The sequence below is a fragment of the Scyliorhinus canicula genome, chromosome 9 (assembly GCF_902713615.1).
Source record: "Scyliorhinus canicula chromosome 9, sScyCan1.1, whole genome shotgun sequence".
NCBI classification, from domain to species: domain Eukaryota; kingdom Metazoa; phylum Chordata; class Chondrichthyes; order Carcharhiniformes; family Scyliorhinidae; genus Scyliorhinus; species Scyliorhinus canicula.
In genome coordinates this window covers 62,792,030-62,810,306 of record NC_052154.1, presented here as the reverse complement: position 1 = coordinate 62,810,306, position 18,277 = coordinate 62,792,030, and the positions used below count along the sequence as shown (strand labels likewise).

The window sequence follows — 18,277 nt, the reverse complement described above, 5'->3', positions numbered from 1 at the left end:
AGCAGGGACACTTCAGAAGAACAGCCTCCTGATGCATTACACCTCCCTCAGAGATCCAGGAAATTCATTCTTGTCTTTCGTGCTTGTACGTTGGGTAGCACCTTCTCAAGCGTCTTCCTCATCAACTGACTCCTAACAGGCCTATCGCCTCGCAGGCCTATCGCCAAGCAGGCCTATCGCCAAGCAGGCCTATCGCCTCGCAGGCCTATCTCCTAGCAGGCCTACCGCCTCGCAGGCCTACCGCCTCGCAGGCCTATCGCTGAGCAGGCCTATCCCCTAGCAGGCCTACCGCCTCGCAGGCCTATCGCCAAGCAGGCCTATCGCCTCGCAGGCCTACCGCCCAGCAGGCCTATCGCCCAGCAGGACTATCGCCAAGCAGGCCTATCACCAAGCAGGCCTATCGCCAAGCAGGCCTACCGCCCAGCAGGCCTATCGCCCAGCAGGCCTATCGCCTAGCAGGCCTCCCGCCTCGCAGGCCTACCGCCTCGCAGGCCTATCGCCAAGCAGGCCTACCGCCAAGCAGGCCTATCGCCTCGCAGGTCTACCGCCAAGCAGGCCTACCGCCAAGCAGGCCTACCGCCCAGCAGGCCTATCGCCCAGCAGGCCTATCGCCTAGCAGGCCTCCCGCCTCGCATGCCTATAGCCCAGCAGGCCTATCCCCAAGCAGGCCCATCACCCAGCAGGCCTATCGCCTAGCAGGCTTACCGCCAAGCAGGCCTATCGCCTCGCAGGCCTATCGCCCAGCAGGCCTATCGCCCAGCAGGCCTATCGCCGAGCAGGCCTATCGCCGAGCAAGCCTATCGCCCAGCAGGCCTATCGCCAAGCAGGCCTATCGCCCAGCAGGCCTATCCCCTAGCAGGCCTACCGCCTCACAGGCCTATCGCCCAGCAGGCCTATTGCCAAGCAGGACTATCGCTGAGCAGGCCTATCCCCTAGCAGGCCTACCGCCTCGCAGACCTATCGCCCAGCAGGCCTATCGCCTCGCAGGCCTACCGCCCAGCAGGCCTATCGCCCAGCAGGACTATCGCCAAGCAGGCCTATCGCCCAGCAGGCCTACCGCCAAGCAGGCCTACTGCCTAGCAGGCCTATCGCCTCCCAGGCCTATCGCCAAGCAGGCCTATCACCAAGCAGGCCTATCGCCTCGCAGGCCTCTCGCCTTGCAGGCCTACCGCCTCGCAGGCCTCTCGCCTCGCAGGCCTACCGCCTCGCAGGCTTACCGCCAAGCAGGCCTATCACCAAGCAGGCCTATCGCCTCGCAGGCCTATCGCCAAGCAGGCCTATCGCCTCGCAGGTCTATCTCCTAGCAGGCTTACCGCCAAGCAGGCCTATCGCCTCGCAGGCCTATCGCCTCGCAGGCTTACCGCCAAGCAGGCCTATCGCCTAGCAGGCCTATCGCCTCGCAGGCCTATCGCCTCGCAGGCTTACCGCCAAGCAGGCCTATCGCCTAGCAGGCCTATCGCCTAGCAGGCTTACCGCCAAGCAGGCCTATCTACTCGCAGGTCTATCTCCTAGCAGGCTTACCGCCAAGCCGGCCTATCTGCTCGCAGGTCTGTCGCCCAGCAGGCCTCCTGCCTCGCAGGCCTACCGCCTTGCAGGCCTATTGCCCAGCAGGCCTATCTCCTAGCAGGCCTACCGCCTCACAGGCCTATCTGCTCTCAGGCCTATTGTCCAGCAGGCCTATCGCCTCGCAGGCCTATCCCCTAGCAGGCCTATTGCCCAGCAGGCCTATCGCCTCGCAGGCCTATCCCCTAGCAGGCCTATTGCCCAGCAGGCCTATCGCCTCGCAGGTCTATTGCCCAGCAGGCCTATCGCCCAGCAGGCCTATCCCCGAGCAGGTCTATCTCCTAGCAGGCCTATCCCCTAGCAGGCTTACCGCCAAGCAGGCCTATCTGCTTGCAGGTCTATCGCCCAGCAGGCCTCCCGCCTCGCAGGCCTATCTCCTAGCAGGCCTACCGCCTCACAGGCCTATCCCCTAGCAGGCTTACCGCCTAGCAGGCCTACCGCCTCGCAGGCCTATCTGCTCGCAGGCCTATTACCCAGCAGGCCTATCGCCTTGCAGGCCTATCCCCTAGCAGGCTTACCGCCAAGCAGGCCAATCGCCTCGCAGGCCTATCGCCTCGCAGGCTTACCGCCAAGCAGGCCTATCGCCTAGCAGGCCTATCGCCTAGCAGGCTTACCGCCAAGCAGGCCTATCTGCTCACAGGTCTATCTCCTAGCAGGCTTACCGCCAAGCAGGCCTCTCTGCTCGCAGGTCTATCGCCCAGCAGGCCTCCTGCCTTGCAGGCCTACCGCCTCGCAGGCCTATTGCCCAGCAGGCCTATCGCCTCGCAGGCCTATCTCCTAGCAGGCCTACCGCCTCGCAGGCCTCTCTGCTCGCAGGCCTATTACCCAGCAGGCCTATTGCCTCACAAGCCTATCCCCTAGCAGGCTTACCGCCAAGCAGGCCTATTGCCCAGCAGGCCTATCGCCTCGCAGGCCTATCTCCTAGCAGGCCTACCGCCTCGCAGGCCTCTCTGCTCGCAGGCCTATTACCCAGCAGGCCTATTGCCTCACAAGCCTATCCCCTAGCAGGCTTACCGCCAAGCAGGCCTATTGCCCAGCAGGCCTATCACCTCGCAGGCCTATCCCCTAGCAGGCCTACCGCCTCGCAGGCCTATCTGCTCGCAGGCCTATTACCCAGCAGGCCTATTGCCTCGCATGCCTATCCCCTAGCAGGCCTATCGCCTAGCAGGCCTATTGCCCAGCAGGCCTATCGCCTCGCAGGCCTATCCCCTAGCAGGCTTACCGCCAAGCCATCCTATCGCCCAGCAGGCCTATCCCCGAGCAGGCCTATCTCCTGTTCCACCTGGTTGTTACACAGAAACAGGCCAGTCAGTCCAACTGGCCAATGCTGGTGTTTGTGCCCCTTCTGAGCCTACTCCAAGCCTCCTTCATCTAATCTTACCTACCTTGTGTATTTATTTAGCTCCCACTTCAACAAATCTATCCGAGAGGCTGCTGCTGTTCCTCCTTCATTCATGCAATGAAGCAAGGATGACATCCATGATCAACTAAATGTTTAGTTCGGTGTGTAATGTAAAGAAAATCAAAAACAAGCAAATCCCAAACTGAGAAATTACTTTAAAATCCAACGAGTACAATAGTGTACAGATTGCTTTGATCTGAGTGGCTGCACCCGAATGGTCCACAGAATTGTTCCTCAAAGAAACCAATCCCTGAATTTGGGCAGAACTACCAAACTATTGAGTTAAAATGCAGCAGGGTCCTAATGATATCATGGAACTCTGATTTGGAGGTATTCTTGAGATAACCAGCTAAAAATGTGGTTAAAATGGCAGTAAGAACAGGAAGTTTTCAAGTGTGATTTTCAAGTGGAGTGTGTTCAATTTACCCCCGCAGTGTCTGCAATTGCATTGTCCTCCTCCCTAGAACCAGGATTGGTACACAGATTAATGTTCATTTTATTTAAGCCATTACTTTAATTAAGAGCTCCCATCCTAAGTCAACATTGTTCCTCCTTCCCCAGGAGAAGGGAGAAAGTCAGGCTATTTCACGCTTGGTTGCATTGTACTAAAATCTTTTTTTTTTAAATTTACAGCACAAAGAAATGAATTGGGTTGCAAATCTACCCCTTTACCCTGGTGAATTGTCAAGTACTTGTCCCTTAAGAATGCCAGAGCTTGAGGAGATTGAGGAGGGGACGTGGGCGGATGCTCTGGAAAGAGTGAACTCCTCCTCTTCTTGTGCGAGGCTTAGCCTCATACAATTTAAGGTGCTACCTAGGGCTCATATGACCGGAATGAGGATGAGTAGGTTCTTTGGGGGCGAGGACAGGTGTACTAGGTGCTCGGGGAGCCCAGCGAACCACGCCCATATGTTCCCAGGCATGCCCAGCGCTGGGGGAATTTTGGAAGGGGGTAGCAAGCACGGTGTCGAGGGCGGTAGGATCCAGGGTCGAGCCAGGCTGGGGACTCGCAATATTTGGGGTTGCGGTGGAGCCGGGAGTGCAGGAGGCGAAAGAAGCCGGTGTTCTGGCCTTTGCGTCCCTAGTAGCCCGGCGGAGGATTCTTCTTCAGTGGAAGGATGCGAGGCCCCCAAGCGTGGAGGCCTAGATCAATGATATGGCGGGGTTTATCAAATTGGAGAGGGTGGAACTTGCCCTCTGGGGATCAGTACAGGGGTTTCTCAGGCGGTGGCAGCCTTTCCTAGATTTCCTGGCAGAACGGTAGTGAAAAAGGCCGACAGCAGCAGCAGCCCGGGGGGGGGGGGGGGGGGGGGGGGGGGGTCGTTTCTGTGGGTTGGGTTGAAGGGACGTGTATATGTGTTCTTTGTTTATGACGGGCGTTAATCTATTTCTTCTTTTTTGTATTTACCTGGGGGGGGGGGGGGGGGGGGGTTGCTCTTTTTTTGTTTTCTTAGTTGTTAATATTTTTTGTTATTGATATTCTGTGAAAATCTGAATAAAAATAATTTTTTAAAAAAGAATGGCAGAGCTGTCATCTTTTAGGTGTTCCAGGCATGCATCCCATGCAAAAAATGTTGACATGTTGTAAAATCTGATGAATTAGTTGTGTTCTCTTGTCAGAGCTCTTTACAACAACCAAGCGGTCTAAACATTGGTCAGGCTTGGCACGTTTTTTTTAAATTAGGATGTCAAAATTTTTATGTCCGCATGAGAAATGAAGGAAAAATTATTAATGGCATACATTTTTCTCCCAACAAAAGCAATTAACTTAATAGTTTGAGAGGAACAGGACATAAAAAATCACTTATTTGTATTTTGTTTGGTCATAAATGCCAATGTTCTCCCATTGACATCAATTTCTACAAATCCAAAGAGCAATATTATGTTTGATTTCCGTTGGGCGGCGACGGCCGAGCGAATAAGGGCATGGATCAAGGAGCCAGAAGCCGAGTGGGTGTGCGCGGAAGAGGCCTCCTGTTAGGGGACCTCCCTCTGGGCCGTCGCCACGGCGGCACTCCCATCCCCACCCAAAAAACACTCCAGCCACCCTCCAGTCCTGGAACCAACTACGGTAGCAATTTGGCCTGACCAAAATATCGGACAAAGCTCCCATCTGCAACAACCATAGGTTCACGCCAGCACTGACTGACTTCAAGAGGTGGAGACAGGTCAAGGGGACACTGACAGTCAGGGACCTATACACCGACGGCAGGGTTGCGACACTGGACGAACTGACGGAGAATTTCCAGCTAGCCAGGGGGAACGAGCTACGGTGCCTGCAACTCAAAAACTTCCTACGAAAGGAGACAAGGACTTACCCACAACCGCCGCGACAGACATTACTGGAAGAGTTACTGGACGCAAGCCGTATTAGAGAGAGGAAACTTTAGCGACATGTACGACCAACTGGTAGAAGGGGCTGACACCGTACTGGACGCAACAAGAATGGAATGGGAGGAGGACCTGGGGATGGAGATAGGGTGGGGACTCTGGAGCGAAGCACTGCATCGGGTCAACTCCACCTCCACCTGCGCAAGGCTCAGCCTGACGCAACTAAAAGTGGTACATAGAGCCCACTTAACAAGAACCCGTATGAGTAGGTTCTTCCTGGAGGTGGAGGATAGATGTGAATGTTGCCAAGGAGGCCCGGCCAACCATGCCCACATGTACTGGTCTTGCCCCAGACTTGTGGAGTACTGGACAGCCTTCTTCAAGGCAATATCCAAAGTGGTGGGGATGAGAGTGGAGCCATGCCCGATAGTGGCAGTCTTCGGGGTTTCAGACCAGCCAGATCTATTTCTGGGGGGGAGGGCAGATGCCCTTGCCTTTGCCTCCCTGGTCGTCCACCATAGAATCCTGTTCGGCTGGCGGTCAGCAGCACCACCCAAAGCTGCAGACTGGCTGTCCGACCTCTCGGAATCTCTCCAAATGGAGAAAATTACATTCGCCATCTGAAGGTCAGACGACGGCTTCCACAGTACGTGGAAGTCATTCGCCCGATTGTTCCGGGACTTGTTTGTGGCCAACAAACAAGCAGAAGAATAGCCAGGTAGTCAGGAACCAGGGGAAAGCAGCTAAAGCATGAGAGGGGGAGATAGAACAGGAGAGGGGGGGGGGGGGCGCGGGGGGAGACAGGGAACAATAGAGGAGAGCCAGGGAGGTGGGGGGGGAGGGAGGAGTGGGGGGAAGCAGGGAAACGTTAACCAACTTGACATCCACAGGAACAGAGAAAAAGGAGAATACAGGCGGAAGACAGAAGGGCCGGCTGAAGCGACAGTGTGCACGAGAAGACAACGGCGGCGAAATCCAGCTGGGAGAAGGGAGGGGCAACATCGGCACCAGACCCATTCGAGGATTGCCCTCTGGAAGTGCCTCGCTAGCTCAAACGGATGCCTACTTATACATATCATATCCTGTGTACATAACGGCAAAATATACTCTGTTCAAAAATCTAATAAAAAACCATTTATGAAACAAAATGTTTGATTTCCATAATTCAACACACTGTCTGTCACACTGAGACAAATGCTGACCAGCAGGTTTATTTGCAAAGAGTAGTTGGAAATTCAAAAGATTTGGCACTATATAAAGTAAAAGGCAAAATAAATAGTTTTTTTTAAACAATTATAACTTTATAAAATGTAACGTCTAGAATATTATTGATGGTTCATTGCAAATACATTTTTGCTAAATTTGTGAAAGCTTTGGTGGCAATGTCACTGCCCATCAAGACTGACAATCGCTGCCTTGTATATTAATGAAACTTGTCTATTGGATGATGGTAAGGGTACAACCTCAAACCAAAAGAGAATGAAACCACCCACAGAATCTAATTGTGAGGTTATAGTGATATTCAACTGGAAAACATTCTATTAATAATAATCTTTATTAGTGTCACAAGTAGGCTTGCATTAACACTGCAATGAAGTTACTGTGAAAAGCCCCTCGTCCCCACACTCTGGTGCCTGTTCGGGTACACTGGGGGAGAATTCAGAATGTCCAATTCACCTAACAAGTACAGGAGGAAATCAGAGCGCACGGGGAGAATGTGCAGAATCCGCACAGACAGTGACCCAAGCTGGGAATCGAACCCAGGACCCTGGCGCTGTCAAATAACAGTGCTTACCACTGTGCTACCATGCCGTCCACTGCTGCAATCACTCCTGGGTGTCTATGATTCTCTTATGATGAAAGTGAAAAAACATTCAACAGCAATGGGTAGTATGTAATATTTATCCCTCACACAACACCGAAAGCGATCGAGGGCCAATGAAATTAGAGGCCATGGAGGGAAGACCCCAGTGAAGGTGAGGTTAGTGGTCAGTCCACCTAGCGGAGTTTGAATGAGAACTCTCCAACATCACCTCTTACCTCCTCCTGGGTCATGTTCCACGACCGAGCGGCAAACTATCATTTTCCAGACTGTCATTGACCGAATCTCCTCTGAAGATCTTGCCTTGCAGTCTCTACTCTCATTATCCCCTACCCCACAAAGTCCACTTCTACATGCTTCTCAAGATCCATAAACAGGACCATCTGCAGTTCACCCCACCAGCCCCGCTGCCCCCCCCCCCCCGCCCCACTTACCCCGCCTCCAAGAAAACATTCTTAATTGAACAATTGAACAGAGACCAGACACTCCTCATCCACCACCGCCCTGCTCCAACTGATTGAACTTGTTCCCACATTAACCAATTTCCCTTGATTCTACACACTTTCTCCAAATATCTAATCAATATGTTTGTTGCTGGGGGAACACATGCGGGTCCTAGCCAGGGATACATGGAACATAGTTCTATTCTTACACAGGTTCCTTCCTTCACCTCTTTTGCCAGTACGCCGATGATTGTGATGATGTCATTTCCTGCTTTCACCTTAAAACACTTGAAAAATTAATCAACTTTCCACCCCTCCCCCATCTTCAAATAGTCAATTTCTGACTACTCCCCTCCCTTCTCACCTCTCACTCTGCTTTTTGTAAGAATTCTTTCATTCCTCCAGTTTCTTCATCTCTGTTGCATCTGGTCTCACGATCCCACCTTCCACATCACTGTTCCTGATATCTGTCATAATATACACCAATATATCATGGTGCAGACACACACTGATGGACACACACACGGACCAATCAACATGTACAAGCACCGCAGCCAATCACCAGTTAGAATACACACACTATAAAGGCAGAGGGCACCACGGTTCCCGCTCATCCAGCCCAGCACAGACTTACACCACGTGCTGAGAGAATCAACTGGTTTGGACAAGGCTTAGGTCTCTAGTTTAAGTTAGCATCAATTAGACCCACAGTCATCGTGTGTTAGTTAGAAGTAGTTAATAAAATTGAGTTGAACCTTCATCAGTGTTGGAAGTGTTTGTTCATCTCTCAAGTCTACACTAGCCAACACTTCAATATCTTTTTCAACTTGAGGATTCCTCATCGCCAGGTTTGAGACGGCCCCCTGACTGTGCCCATCCTATCTGCTGCACTTCTTTCCTCATCCCTTCCTCTCCCTCCCAGAATACAGTGAGGTTTCCCCCTGTCCTCACCTCACATCCTCTAACCGCCATTTCTACCACCTCCAGCGCAATGCTACCATTAAACATATCCCCCCACCCCTCATTTTTCATTGCTCCCTCTGCAAAACTCTGATCCACTCGTCCATCTCCCCAGCACCTCCTCTTCCCACAGCACCTTGCCATGGAAACACCGGAGATACAACACCTACCATTTCACCTCCTCTCTTCGCACTGCCCAGTGCCTCAAACACTCCACCCAGGTGAAACACCAATTTACTTGATACTTCTTCCAATTTAGTCTGTTGTAGTCGCTGTTCACTATGTTGTCTCTACTACTCTGGGAAGACCGAATGTAGAGTGGGCAACGGCTTTGCTGGATACCTTCATTTAGTCTGCAAGTGTGACCCAAAGTTTCAGGTTGCTTACCATTTTAATTCTCTGTTTCCCTCCCACTCTAAGCTCCCTCTCCTTGGCTTACTACACTATTCCAATTCATCTTAAGGAACATTGCTTCATGTTTGGATTAGGCAATCTGCAGCCTTGTCGGCCTAACAGAGTTCAACAATTTCAGATCACCACATTGCTCCCATTTCCTCAGACTGTAAGGTGTTTCTAACGCTTATGCTGTTTATTTAATAATTCCTATCTATCGCAGACATTCCGTTTTGTGACCACCAGCACCACCCCCCCTCAAACAATAATTCCTGCCTTGCTTTGACTCTGTGCTTGCTTACAATCTGTTACATTTGTAACATTTTCCACTCCGGACAAAGAATTACTGGCCTGAAATATTAATTATGTGTCTCTCTCCACATTGCTGCCACACTTTTTGAGTATCAGCAGCTTTTTCTTTGAATGTTCATACAAACAGCTCAAATGGCAATTTGCACATTGTTGTTTGCGGGATCTTGCTGTGTGTAAAATGGCTGCCATGCTTCCCACATTTCAACGGTGACTTCAGAAGCGCATCATTGACACTTTGAGACATCCAGACGATGTGAAAGGCATTCTGTGAACACAAGTTCTTTCTCTTTCCTGATACAAAAATGTAAATCGCATTTTAAAGAAAGGGCATGATGTTTCACCTTGAAAGACAATAATGTTCTTGTTCATATAAGCAAAGGCACAATTTGTTTCCTTTTGCTGACAAGGGTGCACCAAAACGGAATCTCCTAATTTTTGCATTATGAAACAAACCCATCGGCAAAGTGTAAACCATGGAGGCAGAACTTGCCAGACCACAGTACAAAGGGCTGAATGGCCTACTCCTGTTCCTAAGCCCAATGCTCTTATGATGTGATCATCAGATTCTTTCCAGTGGCTTAAAATTGGACAAAGTGAGGCAGAAATGTGCAACTCATAAGAGAAACCTTAATGAGAGAAATGATGTGCATGATCGCCCCATTTCAGTCTGTGCTCTGAAACAGGTGAACAAGTAAAACCAACAAACATGGTGTGGGGGGTACACAATTTAGAATGTTCCTAAATTATATTCACTTCCAATTAAATACTTTTAAAAAGTGTTATATCCTGTTAAGTATATACCAAGACATGTTGTAAATAGGCTGCTCTCCCCTTTGAGAGCTGACTGGTAGTGAGTTAATCTGAGGGTCACCACACCTCAGGCGAGGGACAAGGTTGAGAAGGCGGGGCCTTCATGAATAACCTCAACCGGTATGGGAATTGAACCCGCACTGTTGGCCTCACTCCATATTAAGACATGTGACTCTTGCATTAGATCAGTGTATAAAAGGTTGCAGTGAACTAGGTTTAAATGGCTGTTTGTTAGAGGTTGCTGAATTTTGGCACACTAATCCTCGGTGGCATGGAGCAGGGACAGGATGTAGCTTCAAGAGACATTGTGTTCTGTTCTCAGTCTGCTTTGTTGAACAGGAACGTGATGTCCCCCAGCCCCGGGGAAAGGAAAATTATAGAAGGGAAGAGTGAAGGCTGGGTCGCCACTGGTATGTGCTGGCAAACAGCTACATCGCCCATCGCTGCACCCAGAGTGTGGGACAGGCAGTAACTCCTTTGGCTGCTGCTAGTACAGGAACAGGGGTCAAACCACACAGGTAACGAAAGGAATTTCCATGACCAGCCCAATGAAATGAAGCAAAAAAGAATGCTGCCTAACCCATTCCCACATTTGTTGTTAATAAATACGTGACAAGGTCAATGGAGTTTTGTCCTTCATTGCTAGAGGGATGGAGTTTAAGACTAGGGAGGTTATGCTGCAATTGTATAAGGTGTTAGTGAGGCCACACCTGGAGTATTGTGTTCAGTTTTGGTCTCCTTACCTGAGAAAGGACATACTGGCCCTGGAGGGTGTGCAGAGGCGATTCACTAGGTTAATCCCAGAGCTGAAGGGGTTGGATTACGAGGAGAGGTTGAGTAGACTGGGACTGTACTCGTTGGAATTTAGAAGGATGCGGGGTGATCTTATAGAAACATATAAAATTATGAAGAGAATAGATAGGATTGAGGCGGGCAGGTTGTTTCCACTGGCGGGTGAAAGCAGAACTAGGGGGCATAGCCTCAAAATAAGGGGGAGTAGATTTAGGACTAAGTTTAGGAGGAACTTCTTCACCCAAGGGTTGTGAATCTATGGAATTCCTTGCCCAGTGAAGCAGTTGAGGCTCCTTCATTAAATGTTTGTAAGATAAAGATAGATCATTTTTTGAAGAATAAAGGGATTAAGGGTTATGGTATTCGGGTCGGAAAATTGAGCTGAGTCCACAAAAGATGAGCCATGATCTCATTGAATGGCGGAGCAGACTCGAGGGGCCAGATGACCTACTCCTGCTCCTAGTTCTTATGCTCTTATGTAATTAGTATTTTGATTTTGCACCTTGAACTGGAAAGGTTTCAGCTGCCCAAGAGCATCCCCTCTAACCTTTTTAAAGTTATCTTGTAACAATTTCCAACCAGCTCAGCTCAGAATACAGAAAGTCTTTTTAATGAATGAATTTGAATATAAACTAGCATGAGGTGTACTGTCAGAACTAGGAGGCAAAATACTCCTTGGATAATAAGAGAACATGGGGTCCGGGAGCAAAGCGATCTATCTACATGCCCAACTCATTAAAAGGAGGAATACAGTTTAATCGAGCCATTTATAAGACGGAAAAAATAACCACTTGATTCATTTCCGGAGAGGAAACCGAAAGGCAGTGGAGTTAATGTTGGACTTGCATTAATCCTTGATTCGACCATACATAAGAGTAGTTCCGGTCTCCATATTTTAAAAAGGATTAAGTGCAAAAGGTCTGGAAAAGATTCACAGAACTGGAAGGAAAGACCTGGCTTTTTACTCCTAATAGATCTCTTCAAAGTTCTGAACTGGTTTGAATAAAGACCAAAGAAAGGTTCAGCACAGGAACAGGTCCTTCGGCCTTCCAAGCCTGCACCGCCCATTTCACCTAAAACTTTCTGCACTTCCAGGGTCTGCATCCCATCCTAGTCATGTATTTGTCAAGACACCCCTTAAAAGTCACTATCGTACCTGCTTCCTCCACCTTCTCCGGCAGCGATTTCCAGGCACCCATCACCCTTTGTGTAAAAACACTTCCCTTGTACATCTCCCCTAAACTTTGCCCTTCACACCTTAAACCGATAGCCCTAGTAATTGACTCGTCCACCCTGGGAAAAAGCTTCAAACTATCCATTCTACCCATGTCCCACATAATCTTGTAGACTTCTATCAGGTTGCCTGTCAACCTCCGTCATTCCAGGGAGAACAAACCAAATTTATCCAACCTCTCCTCATAGCTAATGCCCTCCATACCAGGCAACATCCTGGTATACCTCCTCTGCACCCTCTCCAAAGCCTCCACATCCTTCTGGTATTGTAGCGACCAGAATTGAACACTATATTCGAAGTGTGGCCTAACTAAGGTTCTTTCCAGCGGTAGGGTAAACGTAGAAAAGGTGTTTCCAAATCTTGGGGCAGACAAAAACTCGGGGCCATAAATGTAAGATCTCCATCAATGAACCGAATAGAGGATTTGGCAGAAACGTCTTTACCCAGAAAGTGGTAAGAACGTTTAGCCACAAGGAGCAGTGTTTCCACCGCAATATAAACACATGGGGCTGGATTTTCATCTCCCCTGCCAGCAGTTTTGAAGGAGGGGGAGTTTGTGGGGGACTCATAAAACTAGCTGGTGGCCTGCTCACCTCTACCCACCTGCCCGCCCCAAACCTGACTTACATTTTACAGGGAGGCAATGGTGAACCCTGCCACCCTTGAGACTATTGAGGCCCTTCAGTGTCCCGCATTTGTTGCCCATCCCTTCTTGTCCTTGCGACGATGCCCTCTTGAACCACTGCAGTTCACCTGGCGCCGGTGCGCCCAGCGTACTGTGAAGGAAGGAAGTTCCAGGATTTTGACACAGTGACAATGTCAGGATCCTATGTGGCTTGGAGGGTAACCTGGTGTTATTCCCATGCATCTTCTACCCTCCTAAGTGGCAAAGGTAGTGGTTTGGAAGGTGCTGTGGATGGCATGGTAACACAATGGCTAACACTGGTGCTTCACAGCAGCAGGGCCCCAGGTTCGATTCCAGCTTCGGCCACTGTCTGTGTGGAGCCTGCACGGTCTCCCTGTGTCTGCGTGGGTTTCCTCCGGGTGCTCCGGTGTCCTCCCAAAAGTCCCGAAAGACATGCTTGTTAGGTGAACTGGACGTTCTGAATTCTCCCTCGAACAGGCGCCTGAGTGGGGCGACTTGGGGATTTTCACAGTAACTTCATTGCAGCGTTAATGTAAGCCTACTTGTGACAATAATAAATATTATTATTATTATTGAAGGAAGCTTGGTGAATTACTGCAGTGCATCTTGTAAATGGTGCACACTGCTGCCACTGTGTGTCACTGGCGATGGAAGTGGATTATTCAAATTTTAATTTTATCTGCACAGTTTATTTTTGCAGTATATTTTTCACAGTAACTTCACTGCAGTGTTAATATAAGCCTACTTGTGACACTAATAAAGATTATTATTAAGGAATTTCATGGATTTAGGTCCCAGCACTGCCTGCCACAAGAGCTCCCCTGCCTCATATAGATGAGTTGTATTGACTTTTAATTAGGCTCATCTGGATAGAACAAACATACCAAATGAAATATCCTATCACAGGATTGAGTGAGGCGTAGGGAGCAACAGTCAACTCCAGTCAATTCACGCGTTCTGTCAATTAATCATAGATCAACATTAACAACTGTTGTGGAGAGCTTTGCAGTAAGCTTACCCATCCTCCTGGCCGTTGGCCAACATGTGAGGCAGCTCTAACCTTGAGTTGCTTAAGGATGAGTGCTTGTAAAGGTTTGCAAGTGGAATGAGATCCTTGTTTCAAAAAAAGAATGCTTGATTATTGACATTGAGAAATCAACAAGGATTGAGGGGGTTTATGGACCAGATGGGAGGAGTGGATCCCTGGAGGTTCGGGAGGCCGAGGGCTCGGGAGTACTCTTTTTTTCTCCCATGTGCACAGGGTTTATTCCCGCACTGATTTCTTTGTTCTGAGTAGGGGACTGGTCCCGAGGGTGGAGGAGGCCGAATATTCAGCTATCGCGATTTCGGACCATGCTCCGCATTGGGTGGATCTGGAGATGGGGGAGGCGCGGGACCAGCGTCCGCTTTGGCATCTGGACGTGGGGTTGTTGGCTGATGAGGTGTGTAGGAGGGTTCGGGGATGTATCGAGAGGTACCTCGAGGTCAATGATACTGGGGAGGTCCAGGTGGGGATGGTGTGGGAGGCTCTGAAGGCAGTGATTGGGGGGAGCTGATCTCCATCCGAGCCCACAGGGAGAGGGGGGAGAGGAGGGAGAGGGAGAGACTGGTGGAGGACCTGTTGAGTGTGGATAGGAGATAAGCGGAGGCCCTGGAGGAGGTATTGTTGGGGGAACGGCGTAGCCTGCCGGCCAAGTTTGATTTATTGACCACCAGAAAGGCGGAGACACAGTGGAGGAAGGCGCAGGGAGCGGTCTATGAGTATGGAGAGAAGGCGAGCAGGATGCTGGCGCACCAGCTGCGTAAGCGGGACGTGGCTAGAGAGATTGGTGGAGTGAAGGATAGAGATGGGAATGTGGTGCGGCAGGGGGCAGAGGTCAATGAGGTCTTTAGGGACTTCTATAGGGAACTGTACCGGTCGGAGCCGCCGGCGGTGGGAGGGGGAATGGAGAATTTTTTGGACAGGCTCCGATTTCCAAGGGTGCAGGAGGAGCAGGTGGAGGGACTGGGGGCGCCAATCGAGTTGGAGGAGCTGGTCAGTGGGATTGGCCACATGCAGTCGGGGAAGGCGCCGGGACCGGATGGGTTCCCGGTTGAATTTTCTAAGAAATATGCGGACCTGTTGGGCCCCCTGTTGGTCAGGACCTTTAACGAGGCATGGGAGGGGGGTGTTCTGCCCCCGACGATGTCTCGGGCACTAATCTCCCTGATCCTGAAGCGTGATAAGAACCCCTTGCAGTGCGGTTCATATAGGCCGATTTCACTGCTGAATGTAGACGCCAAGTTGCTAGCGAAGATCTTGGCCACTAGAATAGAGGACTGGGTGCCGGGGGGTGATACATGAAGATCAGACGGGTTTTGTGAAGGGGAGGCAGCTGAACACTAACGTGCGAAAGCTGCTAAATGTGATAATGAGGCCGGCAGCAGATGGAGAGGCGGAGATTGTGGTGGCATTGGATGCGGAGAAGTATTTGACAGGATTGAGTGGGGGTACTTGTGGGAGGTGTTGGAGAGGTTCGGGTTTGGGGTGGGGTTTATTAAATATGTGAGGTTGCTGTACGAGGCCCCGATGGCGAGTGTAGCTACAAATGGGAGGAGGTCCGAGTACTTCAGGCTCCACCGTGGGACGAGTCAGGGGTGCCCCCTGTCCCCCTTGCTTTTTGCGCTGGCAATAGAGCCTCTTGCCATGGCTCTCAGGGAGTCGAGGAGGTGGAGGGGTTTGGTGCGAGGTGGGGAAGAGCACCGAGTGTCGCTGTATGCAGATGACTTGCTGCTGTATGTAGCTGACCCGGTGGGGGGAATGCCGGAGGTGATGGAGATTCTTGCTGAGTTTGGGAGTTTCTCGGGATATAAATTGAACCTGGGCAAGAGTGAGCTGTTTGTCATACACCCGGGAGATCAGGAGGAGGGGATTGGTAGGCTCCCGCTAAAGAGGGCAGTGAGGAGTTTTAGGTACCTGGGGGTTCAGGTGGCTAGGAGCTGGGGGACTCTGCACAAGCTTAATTTTACTAGGTTGGTGGAGCAGATGGAGGAGGAATTTAAAAGGTGGGACATGCTGCCGTTGTCATTGGCGGGTAGAGTACAGTCCGTTAAAATGACGGTGCTCCCAAGGTTTTTGTTTTTGTTTCAGTGCCTCCCCATTTTCGTTCCGAGGGCCTTTTTTAGGAGGGTGAACATCAGCATTCTGGGATTTGTTTGGGCGCACGGGACTCCGAGGGTAAGGAGTGTCTTTTTGGAGCGGGGCAGGGATAGAGGGGGGCTGGCGCTGCCCAACTTCTCTGGGTACTACTGGGCGGCTAATGTCTCGATGGTACGCAAGTGGGTAATGGAGGGGGAGGGGGCAGCATAGAAAAGGATGGAGATGGCATCCTGCGGAGGCATGAGCCTGAAGGCACTGGTAACGGCGCCGTTGCCGCTCCCTCCAACGAGGTACACCACGAGCCCGGTGGTGGCGGCCACCCTCAAAATTTAGGGGCAGTGGAGGCGACACAGGGGGGAAGTGGGGGGCTCGGTGGAGGCCCCGCTGCGGGGGAACCACCGGTTTGTCCCAGGGAACATGGATGGCGGGTTCCTGGGGTGGCACAGGGCGGGCATTAGGAAGTTGGGAGACCTGTTTATTGACGGGAGGTTCGCGAGCCTTGGTGAACTGGAGGAGAAGTTTGAGCTCCCCCCGGGGAATATGTTCAGGTACCTTCAGGTCAAGGCGTTTGCTAGGCGACAGGTGGAGGGGTTCCCTTTGCTGCCCCCGCGGGGGGTAAGGGATAGGGTGCTTTTGGGGGTGTGGGTCAGGGATGGGAAGGTGTCTGACATCTACCAGGCAATGCAGGAGGTGGGGGAGGCGTCGGTAGAGGAGCTGAAGGCTAAGTGGTAGGTGGAACTGGGGGAGCAGATTGAGGAGGGGACATGGGCGGACGCCCTGGAGAGGGTGAACTCCTCCTCTTCATGTGCGAGGCTTAGTCTCATCCAGTTCAAGGTGCTGCACCGGGCCCACATGTCCGGATCTAGGATGAGTAGGTTCTTTGGGGGTGAAGACAGGTGCGTCAGGTGTTCGGGGAGCCCAGCGAACCATGCCCATATGTCTGGGCATGCCCGGCACTGGAGGAGTTCTGGAAGGGGGTGGCGGGGACGGTGTCGAGGGTGGTGGGATCCAGGGTCAAGCCAGGCTGGGGACTCGCGATATTTGGGGTTGGGGACTCGCGATATTTGGGGTTGGGGTGGAGCCGGGAGTGCAGGAGGCGAAAGAGGCCGATGTCTTGGCCTTTGCGTCCCTAGTAGCCCGGCGGAGGATCTTGCTGCAGTGGAACGATGCGAGACCTCCGAGTGTGGAGACCTGGATTAATGACATGGCGGGATTCATTAAGTTGGAGAGGGTCAAGTTCGCCCTGAGGGGGTCAGTACAAGGGTTCTTTAGGAGGTGGCAGCCTTTCCTCGACTTTCTGGCTCAACGATAAGGTACTAGGTCAGCAACAGCACCCGGGGGGGGGGGGGGGAAGGGGGGGAAAGGGGGGGGGGTTTAGGGGGATAGTGTTTAAATTAATTTTCTTATTGTTCATTTATTCTGTTGTTGGTTTCCGTTCTAAGGTGGCGCTGGCGGACGTGCTGAGTTGTTCCCAGCTCGGGTTGAGTTCCAGGCTGCAGCCGGGACTGGGCCTCGGCCTCGGCTCCGGGCTCGATTTCCTCCTCCCCCCGGGGGAGTGGGAGGTCGAGGGCGGGGAGAGGATCGAGATCCTCCACGGGACAACCACCCTGGGATTCCGGTTTGACCACGGAGTGATTGTGGCAGTGGACTCCCGTGCGACTGCCGGTTCCTATGTGGCATCCCAGACGGTGAAGAAGGTGATCGAGATCAACCCCTACCTCCTGGGCACGATGGCTGGCGGCGCGGCGGACTGCAGCTTCTGGGAGAGGCTCCTGGCTCGCCAGTGCCGCATCTACGAGCTGAGGAACAAGGAGAGGATCTCTGTGGCTGCTGCCTCCAAGCTGCTGGCCAACATGGTCTACCAGTATAAGGGCATGGGCCTGTCCATGGGCACCATGATTTGTGGCTGGGACAAGCGTGGTCCAGGCCTCTATTACGTCGACAGCGAGGGCAATCGGGTTTCGGGTCAGGTCTTCTCAGTGGGCTCGGGGTCAGTCTACGCATATGGTGTGCTGGATCGGGGTTATCGACGTGACATAAGCCCCAAGGAAGCCTACGTGCTGGCCAAGCAGGCCATTTACCGTGATGCATACTCTGACGGAATAGTCAGCCTCTACCACGTCAAAGAGAGTGGCTGGGTCCGCATCTGCCGCGATGACGTCATGGATCTTCATCAGAAGTACAAGGACGGATGCGAATAGTCTGTTGGGGAGGAAGGTTGGGTGGGTGAGGGGGGGGGAGGGGGGGGGAGGGGGGGGGGGGGGGGGGGGGGTCGGTGGTTTGTATGTGTAACAGCCTGGAGTGCAGATGTACCCAGGATTGATTGGAAGCAGTTGGGTGTTTTCCATTGGCGGATTCCGCGGAATCACTCTCTAACCTTCTGGGTTTGCTATTTGGAGGCGTTTAACTGTGAGAGGATTCCCTCGAGGA

The 18,277-nt window shown here is 51.7% G+C and overlaps 1 protein-coding gene across 1 annotated transcript; it reads left to right on the top strand.

Moving 5' to 3' along the window:
* The first annotated feature begins 10,307 nt into the window (after positions 1-10,307).
* On the top strand, positions 10,308-18,065 carry LOC119970885 (proteasome subunit beta type-5-like). The gene is made up of 3 exons (XM_038805992.1): positions 10,308-10,446; positions 12,811-12,905; positions 17,290-18,065. Exons 1-3 carry the CDS (start codon positions 10,308-10,310, stop codon positions 18,046-18,048), a joined length of 993 nt encoding a protein of 330 aa, XP_038661920.1. The 3' UTR covers positions 18,049-18,065.
* Positions 18,066-18,277: the final 212 nt, after the last annotated feature.